At 39.2% G+C, this 22407-nt stretch overlaps 2 protein-coding genes across 10 annotated transcripts in view; one reads left to right on the top strand and one right to left on the bottom strand.

The window, feature by feature from the left end:
• Positions 1-22407, top strand: part of map3k4 (mitogen-activated protein kinase kinase kinase 4) — a 153414-nt gene that overhangs the window by 123150 nt on the left and 7857 nt on the right. For all 3 annotated transcript variants that reach the window (XM_052012201.1, XM_052012200.1, XM_052012202.1), the window contains exons 23-28: positions 261-420; positions 3241-3363; positions 5273-5379; positions 7702-7881; positions 8334-8930; positions 9992-10089. In XM_052012201.1, the coding sequence (XP_051868161.1) occupies positions 261-420; positions 3241-3363; positions 5273-5379; positions 7702-7881; positions 8334-8354 (591 nt within the window). In that variant the 3' untranslated portion in view covers positions 8355-8930; positions 9992-10089. The remainder of the gene's footprint in view (positions 1-260; positions 421-3240; positions 3364-5272; positions 5380-7701; positions 7882-8333; positions 8931-9991; positions 10090-22407) is intronic.
• Positions 10151-22407, bottom strand: part of agpat4 (1-acylglycerol-3-phosphate O-acyltransferase 4 (lysophosphatidic acid acyltransferase, delta)) — a 138621-nt gene continuing 126364 nt past the window's right edge. For 6 of the 7 annotated variants that reach the window (XM_052012212.1, XM_052012210.1, XM_052012211.1 and 3 more), the window contains one exon: positions 10154-16465. In XM_052012212.1, the coding sequence (XP_051868172.1) occupies positions 16377-16465 (89 nt within the window). In that variant the 3' untranslated portion in view covers positions 10154-16376. Of the gene's footprint in view, positions 16466-22407 lie in introns of all 7 variants that reach the window. The other variant, XM_052012215.1, reaches the window with a different exon arrangement.

Below are 22407 nucleotides of genomic sequence, written 5' to 3' on the forward strand. Positions count from 1 at the left end.
GTTTGTCCTTGGAGTCCTGTATATGATTTTTCCCAGTAGAATTAATGGACAAGTGTCATGGCTGTGCGTCCCAACAAGCTTCATTAGAGCATTGTTCCCAGCTTCAATTAGAGGGAGAAAATGTTCCTCTCCCCAAGACATGTGGACCTTTCATATGATGCAATTCTTGTGATAACATGCCATGCTTATTTTGTTGTTTCTCTCTGTGGGTGCCATGCAGCTGCCTTTCATGTTGAACTTGATGTTTATCTTTGCCTCAGGAAGAAATGTACATCTTCATGGAGTACTGTGATGAAGGCACCCTAGAAGAGGTGGCTAGGCTTGGTCTACAGGAGCACGTAATTCGATTATATACCAAGCAGATCACCACAGCTATCAATGTGCTACATGAACATGGAATAGTGCACCGGGATATCAAGGGTAATGCACGTGCACATTTTTTTTACAATATTGCAAACTAATCTCAGCTGCTGCTTTTCTACATGGTGTTTGTTTACATTTTAAGCACACTTCCAAATGTTGTGATAATTAGTGTAATTAGACAAAAGAGTGGTGTTGTTGGGGTTAAAATGGAATTAATACACCACAAAGGCAACTTCGTCATAATAAATTAGGGATTATGTGAACCAGTTTCTACTTGAGATGTGAAGAAATATCTATCAGACATTGTTAATGGGAGGCTTAGATTTGGATCTGATTCTGAAATCTGTTCTCATTTATGTACTTCTAAAGAACATAATTTTACCCAAGTTAAATCTCCAGATTTGAAAGCACTGAAATTGGGGTCCTAATATGTGATTAAGGTATTGGATTTTTTTTTGTTAAAGAACAAATAACTAACCCATAGAAAGATTAGGGTTTATACTTACTTCATCTCAAGAGCCAGGAATTGGCAGGTAAATAAGACCAGTGTTTCACAGTAACTTTTCATACTCAAAACCTGAATAGCCAAAGTAAGATGCCAAGATTAGTTATCTAAACTAAAGTGAATACAGTGGAAGTATAAACTTCCTCTATGAGGAGGGGAAGAGAGAGCTTGTAGTATCAGGGTGAAGGACATTTAAACAATCAGCAGTCACTTGTATTCTGTGGAGAAACGACAGTGTGACAAATTGTTTACCTAAACACACTGGAATTCTACATCACAGGTTCTGTTTAACAACAACATTGAGCATCCTGTAAGAATTAGAAGCAAAGCCATTTCTCATATTCTGCACATATATTTTCTCTGGTGGACTCTATAAAGTGCCCCATGTTCACGAAATGGCAACCCTCAGCAATGCTGCAGTTTACCAGCAATTACTATCAACTTGCTAAAAGCAGGCTAGCCACCATCTGGAGTCTTTTTGGTAAGCAGTTAGGAATCTGTCTGTCTTGGAATAAAGAACAAGTTAAAGTCTGGACCTGGCCAAGTAATTCGGTCGGTGTATTGCAGTGAGCACAAATTTGCAAAGAAGCAAGGGAACAGAATTTGTTACTAGTCTTCAGTTAGTTCCACCTGCTATAGATTTGGCAAACAATTATTCAGTTGTATTACAGCATATTATATAATAACCATCATGAGTGATTCACTAACATAATCTAATGCAGTTGTAACTGGTGGCTGAAACCTTGTGTAACACAAGTACTATTAAGCATGTAATTGTAAATATAATTCCAGCACAACCTTGAATCATCTTTAGGAATATTATTAAAGGTATTGATAGCAGTCATTAAATATCTACAGAAAGTACCAATTGTTTCTGTCATTCTAAATTTTCAATAACTGTAATCCATCCAACCAAAAAAACTTGTATCTTTCTCACAGCTATGGAACTAGTAGTAATGTACTGTTTGCAGTGCTGCCACTTTTTACCCAACCCAATAACCCTGCAGTTTTCTGCAGTGGGCAGATTTCACTTCAACTTGACGGTTGAAGGCTGAGTCAGTTTGCTCTGATGTTGATGCCAGTTTTATGATATCAGATACTAAGCTTCATTCTTCCGAATGGTCAAACCTCGCTCATTTAATCTGGCATTTGAACAGTGGAGGAGGGTTGCAGTCAAGTATTAATCGGTCATCAGTAAGAGTATGAAACACCATTCAGAGAGTATTTTGCTGTTTTTAAGCAGACTGTATTTAAACCCTGGAGCAGTCCCCTAGAAGGACAGCAACTCGCCACCACTTTCTTGAGGGCAGTTCAGGATGGGCAATAAATGCTTGGCTTTCCAGCGATGCCTGGATCATGAACATGCCCCTTGCTGAACATCCTTTTGTAAAATAAGCTGGTCACTCATTTGCTATGTTTGCTCCTTATATACACATCAGTCATCAGTAAACCGCAAATAAATTTATGGTAGCTTCAGATGTTTTCATCGTGGCAATGGACTCGTCCCAGTATCAGGGCGTCGTCAACGCTGGCTGTGGTGTTGAAAACATAGCTGCAGCTTGAGAAACAGGAGCAGGGGTGGATCATCTGTGCCTGCTCCGCCATTCACCAAGATCATGGCTGATCTTCTATCTTGGCTCCATCTTCCACCCTGTCCCCATATCCCCTGATTCTCTAAGATCTAGAAACCCATCAGTCCCTGCTTTGAATGAACTTGGTGACTGAACTTCCCTCTGGGGTGGAGAATTCTGAAGATTTATCGCCCCTTGAGTGAAGCGGTTTTACCTCACCTCAGTCCTATTTGTGTTACCTCGTATCCTGAGACCACGACCCTGCTTGCAGTTCCTTGCATCCAGCCTCTTGACCCCTGAGAGAATCTTGGTGACATGAGACTGGAGGTACAGGAATCAGGAGCAACAAACAACCTGCTGGTGGAACTCAGTAGGGTGAGCAGCATCTGTGGGAGGAAAGGAATTGTTGACGTTTTGGGTTGAAACCCTGCATCAGGACCCATGAATTTGACCCACACGCATAAAAAATGCGTCAGGCATTATTTGTGGAGCAAGGAAGCTAATACTTAAGGTGGATGATGAAACAACCCAGATTGTTAACGATTTGTCTCTTCCCAGGCGCTGCCTTACCTGCTGAGTATTTCAAGCATTTTTGTTTTGGATTTCCAGCATCTGCAATATTTTGCTTTTGCAAAAGTGTTTCTCATTTGCAGCTGCACTCTTTGAATCTTTGCAATTCCTTTAGTCCTTGTGCAAACTTGGCTCAATGGAAGATATTGTATTGTGAAATCATTTTGTTTCTGATAGCAATGGTCATTTTCATAATTCAGCAATCCTTTAATTAAGTTTCTTTATTTTTAGGTGCCAATATTTTTCTCACCTCATCGGGTCTGATCAAACTGGGGGACTTTGGTTGTTCAGTAAAACTGAAGAATATTGCACAAACCATGCCTGGTGAAGTGAACAGTACCCTTGGGACTGCTGGTAAGACACTTGATTGGCGAAGTTTGCCTTTCCCACTAGTCATCTATTTGTATCTGTGCACACAGTATATATGTGATGTAAATAACTTGGCTTTACTTCAGAAGAGTAAACTGTAACTGATGTGTGCAAGGTTACTTTTCTGATTTAATTTTATGTCTGCCCTGTTGTCAGAAAGCCTGTGATCTGGCTGGTTCTCCAGTAGCACAAAGTTTTGATAAACATTTGGATGTGGAGAGTAAATCTCTCTGCCTGTAGGAAACACCAGTGCTACCGGTTTTTAGTGGGTTGAAGCAGTTTGGCCAGTGTCACAGGAGTGTTTTGATCAAGAGTGCAAAAGGCTTGCTATAGTTGCTAGGGGCTTTGGTGGGATCACACTGGTCTGCAGTTTTGGTCTGCTTATCATGGATGCAATGTTTCAAAGGTTTATTAGATTGATTTGTAGGATGGAAGGACTGTCTTTGAGGAAAGATCAAGTAAGCCTAAATTCCCTTGTTATAGGCAGTGCTGTTGATAGATGCAAGAATCTAAAGGGGTGTGACATGAATTTGTGACTAAAGGACACAATCGCTGCATAACAGTTTGGGCATTTTAGACTGAGGACTTCATACTGGTTGTGGAATTCTCTTCCCTATCTGATGTGGATACCAGGTTGTTGAATATTTTCAAATCTGAGAAAGATGGATAAACTTTTGGAATCCAGGGAAAATCAAGGGGCATGTGGATTTTCTGGGGAAGTGGACTCAAGGTAGTTCAGCCATGATCTTGTACAGCAGGCCTTGGGTCCAATGACCTTCTGTTCCTCATAAAGTGCCTCTGGATATAAAATAATGAACATGTGGCCCAGGCCCTGTTGTGTGCTAAACAAATGGTTCTTTTTTCTCCATCAGTGTTCACTACACAAGTTGATTTCAAACCATTATGAGCAGAACCTCTGGAGAGATTAAAATGGATTTTGCCCTTGTTTGTTGTGTGTATAAAACCGCTCAGATTTGTGGACTTGGATATTTTGTTTAAAAATAGGAGTCGTTTACGATTTTTATTTCTTGCAAGTAAGAGATCTTTATTAGTCACATTTACATCGAAACAGTGAAATGCATCTTTTGCGTAGTGTTCTAGGGGCAGCCCGCAAGTGTTGCCATGCTTCCAGTGCCAATGTAGCATGCCCACAACTTAACCCGTACGTCTTTGGAATGTGGGAGGAAACTGGAGTACTCGGAGGAAAACATGCAGACACGGGGACAATGTACAAACTCCTTACAGACAGCGGCCGGAATTGAACCTGGGTCGCTAGTGCTGTAATAGCGTTACACTACTGTGCAGGGGTAGGGTTTGTGTACACAGGATGTGTTCTGTTATTTTGTCCAAGCGGGCCCAGGTCTTGTGTGAAGCTAGTGGATTGCTCAGACGTTTGAAGGTAACTTTTCTGGAATCCCTTTCCCAGCTATTGTACACGAGAACTCCCTCTCTCCAGCCCCGGAATGCTGGAACCAGTAATGCTTTCCATGTCAGTGACCTGGCAGAAATTAGATAGTTCAGTGGAGATCAAACCTTGGGAATACGTATTCATTGGATTGTACTTCTTGCCTGGTTCTGTGGTTATCCATTGACAGTAGTTGATCCTTTAATTGAAAGGAATTTGGAATGAATATTCAGAATTGCTCAATATATGCTTGAGCTGGTACCAGTCCCTCTTCAGAGCAAAGGTGGTTTCAGAATACAACATTGCCAGGAAGTAAATGCTGGGGACTTAATGCTCCATGTGATGAGCTTTTAAACTTAAATGCAGCAGCCGCTTGTAACAGCATTGACAGCAACAAACAGAAAGATCCCACAAGCAAATGAAGTTCAGGCGGACTATGAAATGAAAAATGTTGACTTAACTTGATGTCTTTCTTTTGTTCTGTTAAAGCTTATATGGCCCCTGAAGTTATCACCAGAGCAAAGGGTGAAGGGCATGGGCGTGCTGCAGATGTCTGGAGCCTTGGGTGTGTCCTTGTGGAAATGGTCACAGGCAAGGTGAGATATGTAGAATGGTGATGCTTGAATATGTTTTGTTGTATGTGGCATTCTCTAATGCCGATTGCAGGACTCTGTGTGGTAATTAGTGTTCAAGCACACCTCAGATGGTGACAGCATTTCTGTGCTGTAAATTCTATAACCTTGAGTTTTATTTTGGACTGAAGGAGAATTGAGGGATATACGGATCAGGAAGGAAACCAAGATCGAGTCAGCTTATGGCAAGCAGACTCAAAGAGCTATGTGATCCAATCCTGCTCCTATTTTGGTAAATATGTGTGTAACATCGAAGGTATTTGTGAAACATTTACCTGGAGTTTCCCTGGAAAACCTGTGTTCCACAGACTAGGGTGAAATGAAGTCAAGGATCTCTGATTAGAGGTTGGTGGCAGTTTCAATTGATGTGCTATTGAAGGGTTGTAGGAGTGAGTCCTCAGGAAGTGGAATGTTTGCCTACAGCGGTAGCATCTAGAGGTGTTTGCACATACTGGACTGCAGCGTCAAGCAGAGGATCCTGAGTCCTTGCTAGATTTGACACGTGTCCTTTAGCTGCTTTTCCCCTCTCCTCTGGACACACATGTGAGTTTAAAGTTGAACAATGCATGTTGTTTTGCATTCAGCACCAAGACTCCAAGGTACTTTGTTTCTGGGTCTAAACATCCCTGGGTAGTCAAATGAATCATTGCTTTAATCAAATGCCTTGGGATGTGAATCATAACCCTCTAATCCTTGCAAGGGATGGGGTTTGTTTTGCAACATTTCCTCCAGCCTTCAGATTCAAATTGACCAAGAGATGAGTCAGCTAGATTATAACTCATCATTGGGCAGTTGTCCAGAGTTTAGTCAAATGGTGATTCACGTCCAGTATAAAACCTTATTGACTACAGGACAAAAGATTTTGCACTGGATGTGAATCACATAATTATTTGTTTTCTTTGCTGGAATTTAAAGTTGTAAATGAGTCCCTCAAGAAAAATAGGGCTTTATTCACTACATTTCACATTACTTTTCATGGTCAATGTCTTTCTGGTGAATATAATAAATATAAAGTGCATTTAGATGACTACATTTTATGAATTCCAGCTTCAGAGAGGACTTTTTTTTTTCCAAGAGTGGTGACTTGATTATCCCAGTAAGTTTCTATAAAGAATTACTTTTGATGTGAATTAAATCACTTCACAACATACTCGAATAGAAATAGTAGGCCATTCAGCCCTGTGTCTGCTCTGCTGTTCAGTAAAGGTCATGGCTGATCTTTTACCTCAGCACCACTTCTTAATCTCGTTTCCTAGGTTTTTAAAAATGCCTCCACCACTTCAATATATTTCAAATAATTGAGTGTCCACAGCTCTCTTCAGTAAGTAACTTGTACTACAACATCAGGATATCCCAAAATATTTTGGTTTACTTTGGAATCAGAGGGAAAACCATTGTGTTGTGGAGGCCAAAATAGCATTTTAGACATGGGATTAATCATGTTGAAATACTTGGATGTATTCAATTTCACTGCAGAGGTTTTTGCTATGTTGTGTAAATTTCTTTCTGGAAGATCTCTGAATGCTGGAACAGTTTGTGTGATCAGAAGTGCAGTGTCTGCTACTGAAAGACGCTGCCTTTTTTTTTGCAGAACCATCTTGTTTCTGTGTATCATTTTTCAAATTATTTTAGAAGGATGTTTCAGTCTACGTTGTAAGTTGTTTTACAACAGGCAAAGTGGTATTGGCGGATGAGATCCAACCTGCTCTGTGCACAGATCCAGATTGTTGGCGGTGAGGAGGGGAGCAAACCATATAGAATATTGGAGGAAATGGTGTAAATACTTTGGCAATAAAATACACTCTCTCCAGAAATGAAACTTGCCAGTTACAAATGCCAACATGAATGACAGAATTTGGCTTTGCGCTGTATTTTTGTTGAAGATATTTTTTCTTAAAATATTGCACTAGCAAGCCATACACAAAGCTGTGTTTATTAAGTTGTTTAACTCGAGTCATCCTATTACTGGAGCACTTGTGGGTGCATTGCAATATTTGGTGCAGCTGTTTTGAATGTATTTTTGCAGTCCAGTTTCACTTTTACTCTGCACACTCCTGAATGCGCACATTAAATTTTGCTGTGGCTTCTCTAGCAGCCTTCCATTTGTTTTAATGTCACTATAACAAGTGTGATTCAACCACCCTCCTCCCCTTGCTTGTCCTTGGATTCCCCTCAACAATGGATATGATTGTGGTCCAGAAACCTTTGTATGATTTGTTTTACTGTGTGAAACATTATGAACTGTTCATTTTATGCTCAAGTTGTCATCCTCTTTACTGTTTACAGAGGCCTTGGCATGAGTATGAGCACAACTTTCAGATAATGTACAAGGTGGGAATGGGTCACAAGCCTCCCATCCCAGAACGATTAAGCCCAGAAGGCAAGGACTTCCTCTCCCATTGCCTGGAAAGTGATCCAAAGCACCGGTGGACATCTAGCCAACTTCTGGATCATCCTTTTGTCAAGGTACCTTGTAATGCATAGTGAAAGCTCGTTTATTTCTCTCAACTCAGGATTCAGTCAGATTGTAGCTTTTGCAGATATCAAGTAGAGACGTAGGCTGTTTTTGTAGCATTGAATTGATCTTCCTGAGCATTCTTTCAAGGTGCAGTTTCATACACTGCTACTCCTTCATGGATCTCTGAATATCTTGGACACCATGGGTGTGTTTACAACACTTCTGGAATAGCCTGGCAATGTTTTTGATGCTGGGAACCTCTTGGGCTCTTTTCATTGGTGTAGACCTGAAGGTGATTTTAATGAGAGAATGCCAATCACATCCTGACTCCTTTAACTGTGGTGCTTTCAAGTCACATTTGTACATTAGGATAATGAATCAGCCCTAAATTACTTTCTCTTGATTTGGACTGAATTTCTACCATTTGGATTGTAACTTAAAATATTTTGTGTCTATTCAGGTTTGCTGTGATGAAGAATGAGCTGCCTGAACAAAAGCACTAGTGGTCTCCCAGACACACAAGAAGCAATCACTACTGCAAGTGCCAAGAACACTCTACAACCGTGAATTGCACAGACAGCTGACAGGGTCACTGTACCACTGCTTCTGTGAAGCTGATAGGCTGAGACTGCACATGTTGGGCAATTGACTGTCTAGCAAATTAAAATAAGCTGCATGCTCTATTGGAAGTGCCATTACTACTGTACAGACTGTTGTGGTTTCTGCCCCGATAATCCATGCCCTTCACCTTGCTTTCAGAAAATGTAACACCCAGCTGTAGTATTTCAATTTTCTATAGGTTCCAGTTTTGTGTTGTCAAATATTCTAATTTGTAAAATGTTTTTATCCTGTTTGTTGTGCTACACACATCTATTATATCGTGGAAGAAGAATGCACTGACTCCTGTGAACGTTTGCATACCCGAGTTTATTCTGCAGCGACTGTAGACTGATTAATGAAATACAATTGTTTTCCAATAAATTCTTTATTTTAGGAAAACTGGTGCTGAAGTAAGAATGGATTTGTGTGGTGGAATCTGAAGGATGCTGTGCTAAATGTAAGCAAGACCCTCATGGGTAACATTTTGGTGATTTGGTTTGTGGGAGAAAAATGCACTTTCAGTTAAATTTAGCCATTGGTTCACTACTGAAGAAATTTAACTATTTGGATTAACTGCTTGCTTGGATATTTGTATTTTTTTACAATATATTGACAGCATGATGCCTCAATATTATGTTAAGAATCAATCTGTTTTGTAATTGACTAAATCCAGTCACAAAATTATTTAAATGACATCCTTATGTGGTTGACTACAAAATTGAGGGTTCTGGGTTTGGAACAAGCAAGCTTATCCAGCTGGCATGTATTCAGCTGTTGCTGGTAAACCCACAAGAAAACATGTTTTAATTATTGCATTTGAACAGTTCAAAGGCTAAATACTTCAGAAGCCAAAATGACTCATGGGTGAGACTGTAGTGCAGTAACTGGAACAAAGGATGTCGGTTTCATCCTAAAGTTAAGAATTTGAATAATTCTTCTGGGATGTAGCCAACAGTCCTGCAAAAATACTCTTTCAAAAGGCCAAAGAGTCTTTGGTGCCCATCCCCAATTCACTTTGCCAAGGCAGCAGTGATAAGCATGTGGAATCAATACAACTAAAGGTAGGTAATGAACCAGTAACAATGAAAGATCTAGTGTTGAGGATCTGATGTGTTTGCTGCCCTTGCCATTACAGATTTTTAGTGGGTTTGGAAGGGGCTGTTCAAGCAATTGAATAAGTGCAGGGCACTGTATAGATCGTGCAGCAAAAGAGCAGAGAGTGGATGTTTATGGAGGAGAACAGTTTGTTATGCAGGCAGGATCCTCTGTCATCTGATGTCAAGCCTCCCACCACACTTGGCAAGGTGCAAAGCAGAAATGAATGAGTCATTTGCCCTACTTCTGATCTACCTTTGTATACACAGTACTTACTTGACAGTCAATGTTCTGTAAGATTTAGAAACAATTAGTCAAATTAGTCTCTGTTAATGACAGATCTTTGGCCTGGATTTTGATAAACATTTAAGTTGGATAAAACTTACTTACCATATGTGTTAATTTTAAATTTCCCAACCTTAGCTTTATAAGTCTAAGCAACCAAAGCAAGGGAGGAACGTACTGATTTAAAGCTCATGAAACCTCAAGTTCAATACATGCATCGAAATGACATTCATTTGGTAAGTGCCATTTATCAACTCTTGCTACCAATTTCCATAGTAAATGTACACTTTCTTGGATTCAATATAGAACATTTGCAATAATAATAGCAAAAAATCTAATTTTGCATTAATTAATTTCTGCAATGCAAGAGCTTGTCTCCCACTGCAGGTTTTGACCAGAAATGTCAACCATCTCTTCGCCTCCACAGATGCTGCTTGACCTGCTGAGTTCTTCCAGCAATTTATTTTTTGTCTTTTAAAGTATTTTAAAGAACCTTGGAGGTCTTCATGGGTCCAGAATAGAAAAGTTGTTTACCCATGCACATGTTAAGATTGCCAATAGGTGCAAAGTTTATTGCAATCAACTACCAGGACCTGAAACCAACTAATTTAAGAGATCTCAGCAGCAGCATTCAGAATATGAGTTGTGTGTGGCTAAATCAGTTCCAGTACATTGAAAGCTGTTAAATTTCATAGCAGCCTGGAAGTGTCACTTGCTTGTTACCTATGACCTAGTCTTTTTTCTCTTACATACATAGAACAGTGCCTACAATGTTATACTGACCTTTAAACCTCATCTAAGGCTATCTAACCCTTTCCTCCCACATATCCCTCTTATCTAGTAACCTCTTGAATTTGACCAATGTACCTGCCTCTGGGATTCTCGCTCATGTCCACAGAACCTCCTGTCTGTTCCTCTGACTATTGAGTCCACTATCATTATTGCCATCCTCTTCTCCTCCCTTCCCTTCTGAGCAGCAGTACTAGTCCTAGTGCCAGAGACCTGGCTACTGCCACCTGATCCCTGTAGGGTCATCCCCCTCAACAGCATCCAAAGTGGAATACCTGTTTTTGAGGGGAACAGCCTCCAGGGTCCTCTGCTCTGTCTGCCTGTTCCCTTTCTCTCCTCTGACAGTCACCCATCTATCTGCCTCCTGGACCCTAGAAGTACCTGCTCTAAGGGGAGGGGGGGGTTGGTGGTTAACTGCCTCCTGCTGCACAGCATCTACATAACTCCATCCCTGATGCTTTGCAGTGTTTGAAGCTGTGGCTCCAGCTCATCAATTCTTTTAGGAATATTTTTGCTTCAAAACATCACTTTTTAGACTCTTACACATACTCCAGGGTTTACTCCTATGCTAGGAGCACAGTCCAGTCAGACATTTTAAATTTTCCCTATAATACCCTGAATGGACCACTTCACTATTTGAGTTACTTTATCATTTTCCTTTGTCCCAATGGAGTCAAAGTTTAATAGCTACATTCTCATCCATGAATCCCATTAAAAATGCCATTTACTAATATGATCATTACAAGGTCCCTGAAAATTAGAATTGTGAACTGGAAGCCAATGAACACAAAGCCAGTAACTGAACAGGATGTGGTACAAGTTGCAGAGTTTTGGATAAATTTATGGAAAAAATGAAGGAGGACACCATTAAAATAGTCAAGTCCAGATGTAACAAAATCATGGACAAACAGGTTTCAGCTGAGACGGATGGAGTTGGTCAATTCTACACAAGTGGTTTTAGTGTCACTGCTACCACAAATAGAGGAAATGAGGCAGATGGAGTAATTGTGTATGTTTGTCTCATTGACAAGCCAAAATCATCCTGTCATTCATAAAGGCATATAAAAGTCATGGATGTTGTTAGGCTATGAATAGAACTTACCCAAGAGTATAAAAATAGGTAGCAGTACAAAGAATTGACTTTTTTTTTGTAAGCTTGCTACACCATATTTTCGTGGTTGAACCATGAATGGTCTTGCAAAAGGCACTCTACAATTGAAGTACAAATCTTAGGCTGTTAAAATAACTTGCCAATTGTCCACCAGCAGAGGGCACCATTACACCTTGTACTTCTGCCACTGCTGCTATTAACTACCCACCTTAGCTCAATTTGAAGCCCTTTTGACATTTCAAAACACAATTCCAAATATCAATTTATTAACCTTGTTTCTCAGCTTCAAAATGCTACAATCGCAGGAACAATGCTCAAACTTTGTTAACTTATGACCCCCTTGTGTTAAGGAATTTCTTTCTACAGCATTTTAGCATAAACATTAACAGAGATACTGCTAAGTTAATGTTGGTAAAGTAATGTTGGTAAATGTTGGCCAGATCAAATAATGTTTACAATGATTGAAGTAGTCATACTAAGTACTGCAAGTGCAAGTTGATTCTTGCTCAAAGATTGCTTGAAAACTTGGATTAATGAGCAACATTTTATATATGGATGCACTACTCATTACTAGCACAATTTTTAAATAGCTAATAGTGAAAAATTCATTCTGGCATGACAGAGGCTTATGTAGCACAAACTTTAAAAAAGTTAATTTTAAAATCTTTTGTACCTTGGAATTTGACTAGGGCAATAATAATCCACATTTTTTAGGGCCAGAATAGTTTCTGACCAGTAATTATGGCTTATACACTATTACTAGCTCACTTACTTGCACCTCAAGCAACAAAACAAGACTTTCAGAGCAGTTTTACAGACCAAACAGTTCAAGAATATCAGAAATTTACTGATTTGTTAAAATAACTTGTGGAGAAGACCAAATCAAAGAGCAAATTCTGGATTGCCATTTTAATCCATGCAGCTTGTAGAAATCATTAAGTTCCTTTCCCAGATGGTGAATAATCAGATTTGTCATCCATACTGACAACTACAATATCTTTCCTTACTCAACCAGTCTACAGTAGTAAACACTGCTTAATTTAATGCTCTTTAAATCTAAAAATTCTAGACATAGTCAGCAAATGGCAGGACTTTGAGTGTGCACAAAACACACTGGAGTGCCTAGAATCATGATGTGAAATGTTGTACCACCATCATTATCAACTGGTTTGATCAATCCCTATCTTGATATTTGTAGACTCTTTCACATGCATTGGCTGCTGTAATCACTATGACAGCAAGCACAATGAAAGTAAACTTGTGGTTGTACTACGCTTTGAAACCTTATTAGGTGACATACAAATGCTACTTTTTTTCCCCCTCCTGCAAGAATGCAACTTGCTCTGTGCTAGGTACCAACAATAACCTCAATGCCAGCATAAGCATTTGATGACAATTTTCATTGAATAACCAAAGCCCCCAGCTACTGTTGAGAATCATCAGCCTCACCAGTGCAGTAAGCAAATACACCTCTAACAGACTTGTTGTGGTGTGCAACTTCTTCCATTCTGTTCCCCAGCAGGTAAAGAGTACCCAGTGTAATGATAAGAGTGGATAAAGATTTTTTAGAAGGCAGAAATACCTGCACAATGGCAATTTAATGGGTTAATTACTGTAATTATATTATTGCCATTCCAAATCTTAAACACTGCTCTTGAATTACAAGGCATTTAATTCTTGCCTAATCCAGTAGATGGATCCATTTGAAAAAATAGAAGTTCAAGAGGAAGCAGAATAATAATACAGGAGAGTGCATAACATTTGGTTCAAACAACTGGAGCAATTCCCCAATGTTATCAAAGGTTGTTGGTGGAGAAAGGCAGAAATAAAAGGGATGAAAGAACAGAAATAAAATTCAATGACATCTACAAAAGCCACAAGAATTGGACTGGAACATGCCCTTCCCTAGTTTCATACAATCACTAGAGATTGATGAATGACTCATTAACAAGGGAAGGAGTCTCATTTGGAGACTGAATGCTCTCTCACACTGTTAGCCACTCACTGGATATTGCAAAGGTTAGTGAAAAGGTCCATAGCAAGCCTAGAGTAGAGCAAGGAAATGGTTTCATTTTCATCAAAAGAAATAAAAAGCAAGTAGCCAAAATAGATTGATACAGCTTTCACTCTGTTCAAATCATCAGAAACTGGGTCAGCAACAATAGAGAAAATCACCTGATAGTAAAGAAATCACAGCAATTTAATTCATTTTTCCTTGACTAGTTATTGTACTGATCATAACACTTATCACCCAATAAATAATGGGATGTATTTTCCTCTCAAGACTGAGAAAGAATTTACACTCAGACATTTAAGTGCAGTCTAGGGATCCTTCTGCATAAGTTTTTCTTATTGCTGAGGTTAGAAATTAAATAGCTTTTCCTTCACATTCTTACATTAACAATCGAAAATGCAAGGAGGTTTGTACTCTGGATTGATGAGGTCTTCTAGAATGGACTTTACTAATATTTTACCATTCAGAAATCTCATCTCTCCCTTCCTGGGCCATACCATACTCTGGCTTTGATGACAGATAAGCATCCCGCTTCAATTCTATTAGTACTAGACCAGGCAATTTAGGGCACAATGCTTGGTTGCCTTGCTGTGTCATGGTGTAGTGCTTCACCTCAGCTCTGATTACACTCAAAACAAAATTCTGTGGGGCAAGAATTCAAGTGCACAAATTAGCATAGAAATGGGAGGGCAGTGCAGATGAATGGCACAACTCCAGAAATGGTGGGCTCTTAACTTCTGGCACCAATTCTAGGAAGGTAGGAAGGTGTACATGGTACAGAAATGGAGAGCTGAGTATAAATTTTGAACGGAGAAAAGCTGAAAAGTAATGAGAGTATGGAAGGCAGAGCTTAGAAAAGGACAATACAAAAAGGAGTCTGTCTTAAATAGCATGTACCAAAATGCAAGGAGTTTACTAAATAGTATAGATGGGCTGAAGGCATTGGTAGACATGTGAAAGTGTATATTAGTTATTACTGAAACCTATGGCTTAGAGAGGCACAGGAGTGGCAGCTTTAATGTTTCTGGTTACAAGGTTTCCAGATGAGATGGGGGGAGGGGAGGTATCAATATCTGTTAAAGAAACAGAACGATGATAAGGCACAAAATGGTAGAATGAACATCAAATAAGGCCATATGGTTTGAACTAAAAAAAAGGGAGAGGTTGCAATTCTGGATTTAGTTTTGGGGAACAAGGATGCGCAGGTGGAAGGATCATCAATGAGAGAACACGTCATAGTGATCTGAATTACTTAGATTTAACATAGTTAAAGGAAAATGAAATAAAATAGGTTCTAAATCAGGGCTGGTGTGGTGGGGGGAGTGGAGAAAGGAAGGTAAATTTTACTCAACTAAGAAATTATATAGCAAATGTGGAGCGGAAACAGCTACTTGAAGGTAAATCAGTTTCAGAGCACTAGGAGAGGAGGAGGAAGAGATCCAAGTCAACAACATAGTCATAAAGGACAAAACAGCCAGATAATAGTCTTCTGGGTAACAAGCTCCACAGGACCTTGTCACTTTAATTGTCTGTGCCACTTCCAATCTGACCTGACTGCTTTCAGCCTCCAGTAGCACATAATCTTCCACCTATGATATAGCCGCCTGGATTTAAACAGCTTCAGCTAACTTTTTTTTGTTCGCTCCCACAAATATGGCTCAACCTGTATTTTGTTTCATTTTTTTTGTTCATCTCCAAGTGCCATTTGGTATAGTATTTGTCACTTTGACAACTTTGGTCTGCACTCTACTACAGAGATTTAATGTAATTGGTGGAAGAATTTAGAGGAGAGCTGAGAGTGGTAGGGGCCTGGAATTCACTGGTTGGAAATGTGGCAGAGGCAGAGACCATCACTTCATTTAAACAGTACTTGGGTGTGTGCTTGAAGAGTTGTTACCTGCAGGGTTATGGACCCAGTGTTGGAAGCGGGATTAGACTAGGTAGCTCCTTCTTGACCTACACAAACATGACGGGAAAAATTATCTCCTTCTGCATCACAAATTTTCTGTGATTCCAATGTTGTAAATCAATGAACTTTCACTCATCCCGTGAAAACAATCTGCAGCATTAGGTCAGGTGAAACTTCCTCTTTTCTGCATGGAATGGATCAGTATGTCAAATATCTCAGCAACTATGGTGATAAAAGACACATTCTGCAAAACTAAAGGGTGACTCAAAATTTAGTAAAATACAAATGCATTTGAATAAGTTAGAAGCACAGTTTTATATTAGAAAAAGACTGAATTCTTCTGTTACACCAGTTTTTTTTTGAAAATAGGTAATTTCCATTTAGATTGAAATGTCATAATATTGAAAGCCTCAATATGTCAGATCTTTTAGTGGCACTATTAGTGTGGCATTCTCTAACATCCAATTTCACCATGTCTCATTACTGTGTGAATGGTTTCATGCACCACCTACGTCATAAAGGACATGAAATCCATTCTATCCTTTTACACAGATTAAGATACCACTCTACCCAGTGATCTGCACACGAAAGAATCACAGTAATTTAGATGCATCATCCTCCGACCCAAGCATCTACCGCAAGTTCTCTTCAAAAATATATATTTTAGCTCCATTCGAAGTACTACCATTCTTCATGGAAATTAATTTTTTCGCTTTGATTCATTGTTACCGTAGCTGGAACCCTTTTCTATTTCTGTCACTCCAATCATCCATCGCATACCAACGGAGGCTGAAAAAACAAAAATATAGCAGATTTAATAAAATACAGATAAATCAATAGCGAGTACCAATGCAAGAATACAAATCAATAACATTTTTATTTGCAGTTTCACAAAGCTTTTGTACAGGAAATGTGACATTGTAGGTTAGTTTAGCTTTAGATGCAGCAATGCCCTTATTCAATCCACCTTCACTTTTAAATGCCTGCAAACGTTCGTTTGGAGACAGCAGATTAGATGGTTGGCCAACTGTAGGACAGAAGCAGAGCAGAGGATAAGGTGTAACCATAGAAAGTGGGTCACATAAGACACTGCGCTGTGGCAATTGTTTGACGTGATCTATATTAATGACATTGGAATCCAGCAATTTTCACACAATTCCACATCTGGAGGGGGGGTAGAGTAGTTAACATTTAGAAGGACTGCAACAAATTGCAATAACACATCAATAACTATGCAGGCTGAAGTTAATTTGCTAGTTATATGTTCCACACATTAAAGTGGGGTAGTAATTTTTTTTAAATGTATTATTTGGAAAATAAGAATCTAAATGTTAGAAGGCATAGAGATTTTGGAATATGCATACATAAATTGTCAAAAGTAGCAACACATCTTAATAAATCCTTAAATGAAAAGCCTATATTTAGGAGGGAAAGAATGAAAAAGGAAAAAATCTATGCAGGATTTATAATGGATCTTGGTTAGGTCATCTTGGAGTACTATGTACATTTCTGGTTGCTCCATTTTAGAAAAGGTACTGTGAAGGATGAAAATTCCTCTAAGGATGGTAACAAAAATGTGAGGTTACAACTAACAGGGAAAGTTGGCCCTGGGATTCTTTTGGAATGGCTGAGAGATGATGTAATAGAGGTCTAAAATTCTGAAGAGTTTTGACAGGGTGGACAAAAGAAGCATCACCATCCAAGGGAGGTGAAGCCATCAATTGCTTGTGGCTTTCTTGGCAACTAGGGGAGTGGTATTAATGGGAATATATATTTGCCTCCTGCAGTTAAGAGGTAACTAGATAAGCATAGGGGAAAAATAGTTAAATTGTTACTGCTAATAGTTAAATCATGAAGGATGAAGGGGTTCAAGGATAAAGCCAACATGGACTAATGTAGCTATGGTTCGTTTTTCTGTTGCATACTCTTGTTGTCTGATAAAACTTGGAAAATATTACTTAATAACTTTATTCACTACTTGAATACTGAAGGACAAAATTCACATCATAATTGCAAATCTTTCTGATTAGTGAACTGTCTTAGTAAATGAGAATGACCATAAAATAGCAAAACAAATCATTTCTCCAAGTACACTCCATCAAAATATTCTACTTAAACATTTACAGGCATGAAATGCCACAGCACATCAGAACATAACTGAAACTGGTGGCAATATCTTCATCCCTGGTATAATGTAAAATGGGGTGAATGGGATTTACTCGTACAAATTTAACAGCATGAAGATGAGAAGCTTGAGGAGGCCTGCTCTATACCTGAAGCACCCATCAGGAATATAGCCGAACCACTTCCTCAACCCACGTGAATGCCACAGTCTCGTCTTAAGACAGCCTTCAGATTGCTGTTCTTTACACTGACTACTCATCACACTAGTTTATACCTTCTTCCAATGATTATCCTTTAATCACTCATTTCAAATCATTATTAAAATAACCCTGTAACATCTGTGGTTTTGGATACAAATGTCTTTAATATGCTGAAAACTACTACGCTAAATGGTAGCTATGACTGTCTCAGCAAAGTGCAATTAACTAGCAGCATTTTTATTAAATCCAGAGGGCAAATGGGCAGTCCTGCTGACTTACTAAGAATGGGCAACTCTGTTTCTGGGAGTGCTTAATATGATCAAACCATAAGCATTATTTGGAAATTAGAGATCAGGACGAGCTGACAGCAACCATAATACAACAGCTGTAAATTACTCAAGGCGGGGAGATAACTAGGTGACTATGTCGGTGAGCGAAGGAAGTTCAGGGAGTGCAACCAGAGATGTCCCGCTCAGGATGAAGTAACCAGCCCTGCGACACAGTTCGACTCCCCTCAGGAGCCACAGTGGCCATCACATTGATTCATCGTCTGACAATCTAAACTCATTAGGAAATAACAATATGCATATAAGAGAAACAGTCACCCAAAGTTTGGAAAGCACACATTGCTCACTCCAAAAGCACTACTCAGGTATTTACTCATACAGTAGCAAGTTACTGAAAATACATCATAAAGTAAGGTGAATGTGAATTACATAAAAAAAACCTCGAACAGACATGCAGTGCAAGGATATTCAAAAAGTACCCATTCCATAATAAAAAGGCAAATCTCAACGGCTACTATTCATCACATTCCAACAGTCACATTTTGATCACATTTTTCAATTTTCAGATATTGTAATAAAATTGATAGAACAACAAAGATCTGTAGTTTTGAATACATCACTGATATGCTTAAAAAGGTTATAAATTAGGTAGCAGGATTGTAGAAAGACTTAGGTATTTATTGCATGAAAATATTAACTACAAAATCTAATAGCAGTAGTCAGGGAGAAAATCAAATAAAGAATGATGTCTCAACCATGTTGAGTTAAAAGTTTCCAATGAAACTTTTCAATAGCAGAGATCTAAAAGCACCAAGTGTGCCTCTCTTTCAAGGCAAAGCCACATTTCCTCAGGGAAGGTGAGATTAACTACAATAATGGTATAAACCTTAACCACCTGAAATAACCGAACAGAGCACACACTGGAGTACTGACCATGCAGATCCAATATTGCGCACACTACAAAATTCTATCAAAGTGCAGAATCAATGTTTACAAATCACAGTGATAATTAGCTACTTGTTGTCAAACAAGCCAAGTTACACAAACTTGTCTTATTTTACTTACTTGTAAATTATCTTGGCCAATTCCATTCATGCTACAGATTACCTGTTGCCAAACCCCACATTCTTGCCTTTATTTTACAACAATTCCATCAGTTTTACATCTCCCAACCTCTATAAACTTAAACTCATCCAAGACTCTGCAGCCCTATTCTAATGCATACCAAGACTATTCACCCATTACCTCTACTCATGCTGATTTATACCAACTCCTGGTTGAACTACATTTCAATTATACGTTTCTCATTCTGATTCATGATTCCCTTAATTGCCTTGCTCGTTCCCATATCTAAACTCTCACAACCAGGATATACACAATCTGCAAATTTTGTCCTCTATTTTAATTGCTTCATTACTATTCCCTGTGCAGTTAGCTATTGAGATAATAAGCTCAAAATTCCCTAATTTGCTGCAAGTCTTTCCTCCTTAAAGGCACTCTTTGCTAATATGGTCTAATGTCCTTTTAAATGGTTTAGTGTCAACTTTTGTTTTGAATGTGGTTGACATTTACTTAAAATGCACAAAACACCAGCATTCCTTTCTGTGCATATTTAACAACCTACAAGTGCTCAAAACTTTGAAGCTTTTTGGGAGATGAATTCTTTGAGGAATAATAAGTTACAATCTGCTCCAGCAGTGATAATAAAAAACAGTGCATTGCAAAAGTTTCTACCAACTTTAGACCACCAATTTATTGTTTTTCATAAGAATAAATGAGATTTCTACTATTTTAACCATTTTTTAAAAATAATATTAACCCAATAATTTTAAACTTAAAAGTATTGAACTGTTTTTTGCTGTTGAGGTCTCAATAGTTATGGCAACAGACACGTAGTTCTCAGGCCACATATCCAGTTCCGGGATGTTCTGAGCCTCCCTGATGCCAGGACTGAGGGCACCACAGAGCAGGTGCAGGATTTTTGGGGGAGGGTAAACAACAATAAGGTCATCATCCATTTTGATACCAATGACATTTGCAGAAAAGGGGAGGGTGCCCTGTGGCAGATTTTAAGGAGGTAGTAAAAATGTAAGCCGAACCTCAGAAGGTGCCACTCTCTGGATTACTCCTGGTGCCAACAGGCCACTGAGTACAGATACAAGAGACTGCAGATGAATACATAGCTGGGGAGAGAGTGAGGGAATGAGGGCCTCAGATTTCCGAGGCAGAGGGGCCAGTTTTGGGGAAGGACTCGGGTGGGGAAAGTTGGGGCTGTGCCAGTTCTATGGATTGTGGACTGGACCTCAATGTCCTCTCAGGGAGGTTTGCTAGACCTGTGGCTGAGGGTTTCTTTGACAAGGAGTTGGAGAGAGATAAAGGCACCTGCAGAGAGGGTTGAGATTGGTAGTAATACTTGTAAAAGAAACAGTATAGTTTTAGACAAGATCAAACAAGATGGTCTGAGACAATAATGGAAACGTGGTTAAATACCTCTGGATGCAAGATGTTCATGAGAGTTAGGGAAGGAGGGGCGACGGTATTAGTTAAGAGTACTGCTGGCCTGGAGAGTGAAAGAATGTTCTAGAGTAATCAATAACAAAATCTGTTTATACTTAGGAAACAATAGAGGTGCCATTATGTTATTATTGTCAGAGTCTATAATGGATAAAACTGAAGTCTGCTGTTATCTCCATAATTTCACTGCAAAGTTGCTCCTGCAAGTCCTCTCCACTAGTTGGCAGTCTTTACAGACTGACAGTAACAATACAAGGATGGAGGAGGAGGAGTCTGAACTGTGTTCAGAAGTTTCTGGCTCAGTGAGGAAAGAATTGGTTTGGGCTACGAATGGTGCACAAATATCTGGCTGGAGAAGCAGTGGAAAACGTTTAGGAAACAAAGTATCATAAGGTCTGGAAATAGCTATGGAAATCCAGATTGACCAAGGTAAAAATTAGTGATTGGCAGGCTGATTTGAATGGGTGACAACAGATCTGGGATGGTGTTTCTGTTACGAGGAGAGACTGGGTTAGAAATATTGGTTTGTTTTCCTTGGAGTGGAGGAGGCCGTGCTTGAGGCATACAAAATTATGAGGGCACAGATGGAGTAAATGGTAAGTAATATTTCCCATAGCAGGGGTGTCTAAATCCAGGGCACAAGTTTAAAGTTAGGAGATAGTTTAGAGGTTTAGAGGGGATCTGAAAATGAATTTTCTTCACCCAGAGGGTTGTTAGAATCTGGAATGCTCTGCCCGAGTGGGTGGTGGAGGCTGCCCCTCTCACAACATTTAAGGAGTGTCTAGAAATGACACTCTTTTATGCACTTGATTGACAAGGCAGAAAAGGTTACAGGCCAAGTCCAAAGGAATTTGTCAATGAACCACTGAAAGTGGTATGGCAGATGAAAAAGCAGTTAAAAACTAAGCCACGAAGGGCCATATCAATAATCCACGTTGCAGAAACAGTGTTTAGTGTTCAGTACTGGGCACGGCATTCTTGGAAAGAAGTAAAGGCTTTAGAGGGTGTGGAAGAGAAAACAAAATGACAAATGCTGGAAATATGAAATAAAAACAGAAAATGCTGAAAATACAGCAGGTCAGGCAGCATCTGAGGAAAGAGAAACAGAGTTAACATTTCAGGTCAAAGGCCCTTCAGCAGAAGAAATTCACTAGAAGGATTCCAGGGACGGATAGATTGGAGAAGCTGGGGTTGTTTCCCTAGGAATAGAGGATTCAATAAATATACTTGACATTTTGGAGGATCTAGAATGAGGAGAAAAAAACATTTCCTATTACCAGAAGAGTACAGAACCAAAGGACAGAATGAAAGTAATTGGCAAGAAGAGATTAAGGACAAAGCTCCAGAGAGTTTGCAGTCAAGAAGAGAAACTGAGACAATGTACTGGCTGCACTGGTACATATAACCAAGGAACATTATTCTCGTTACAAAAATTAACTGTAGAATAGAATGGAATCATTGAAAACTTTGACAACGGTGCAGAAGTAGATGATGAGGGGGAAGTAGAAGTTATTACTATGCTGCAAGTTACAAGAGCAGCAGGAAACTATTACATAAAACAATGAATACCAGCAGATTCAATGACCCACTCTACAGTCAGTTAATT

This window comes from Pristis pectinata, chromosome 3, assembly GCF_009764475.1.
Source record: "Pristis pectinata isolate sPriPec2 chromosome 3, sPriPec2.1.pri, whole genome shotgun sequence".
NCBI lineage: Eukaryota > Metazoa > Chordata > Chondrichthyes > Rhinopristiformes > Pristidae > Pristis > Pristis pectinata.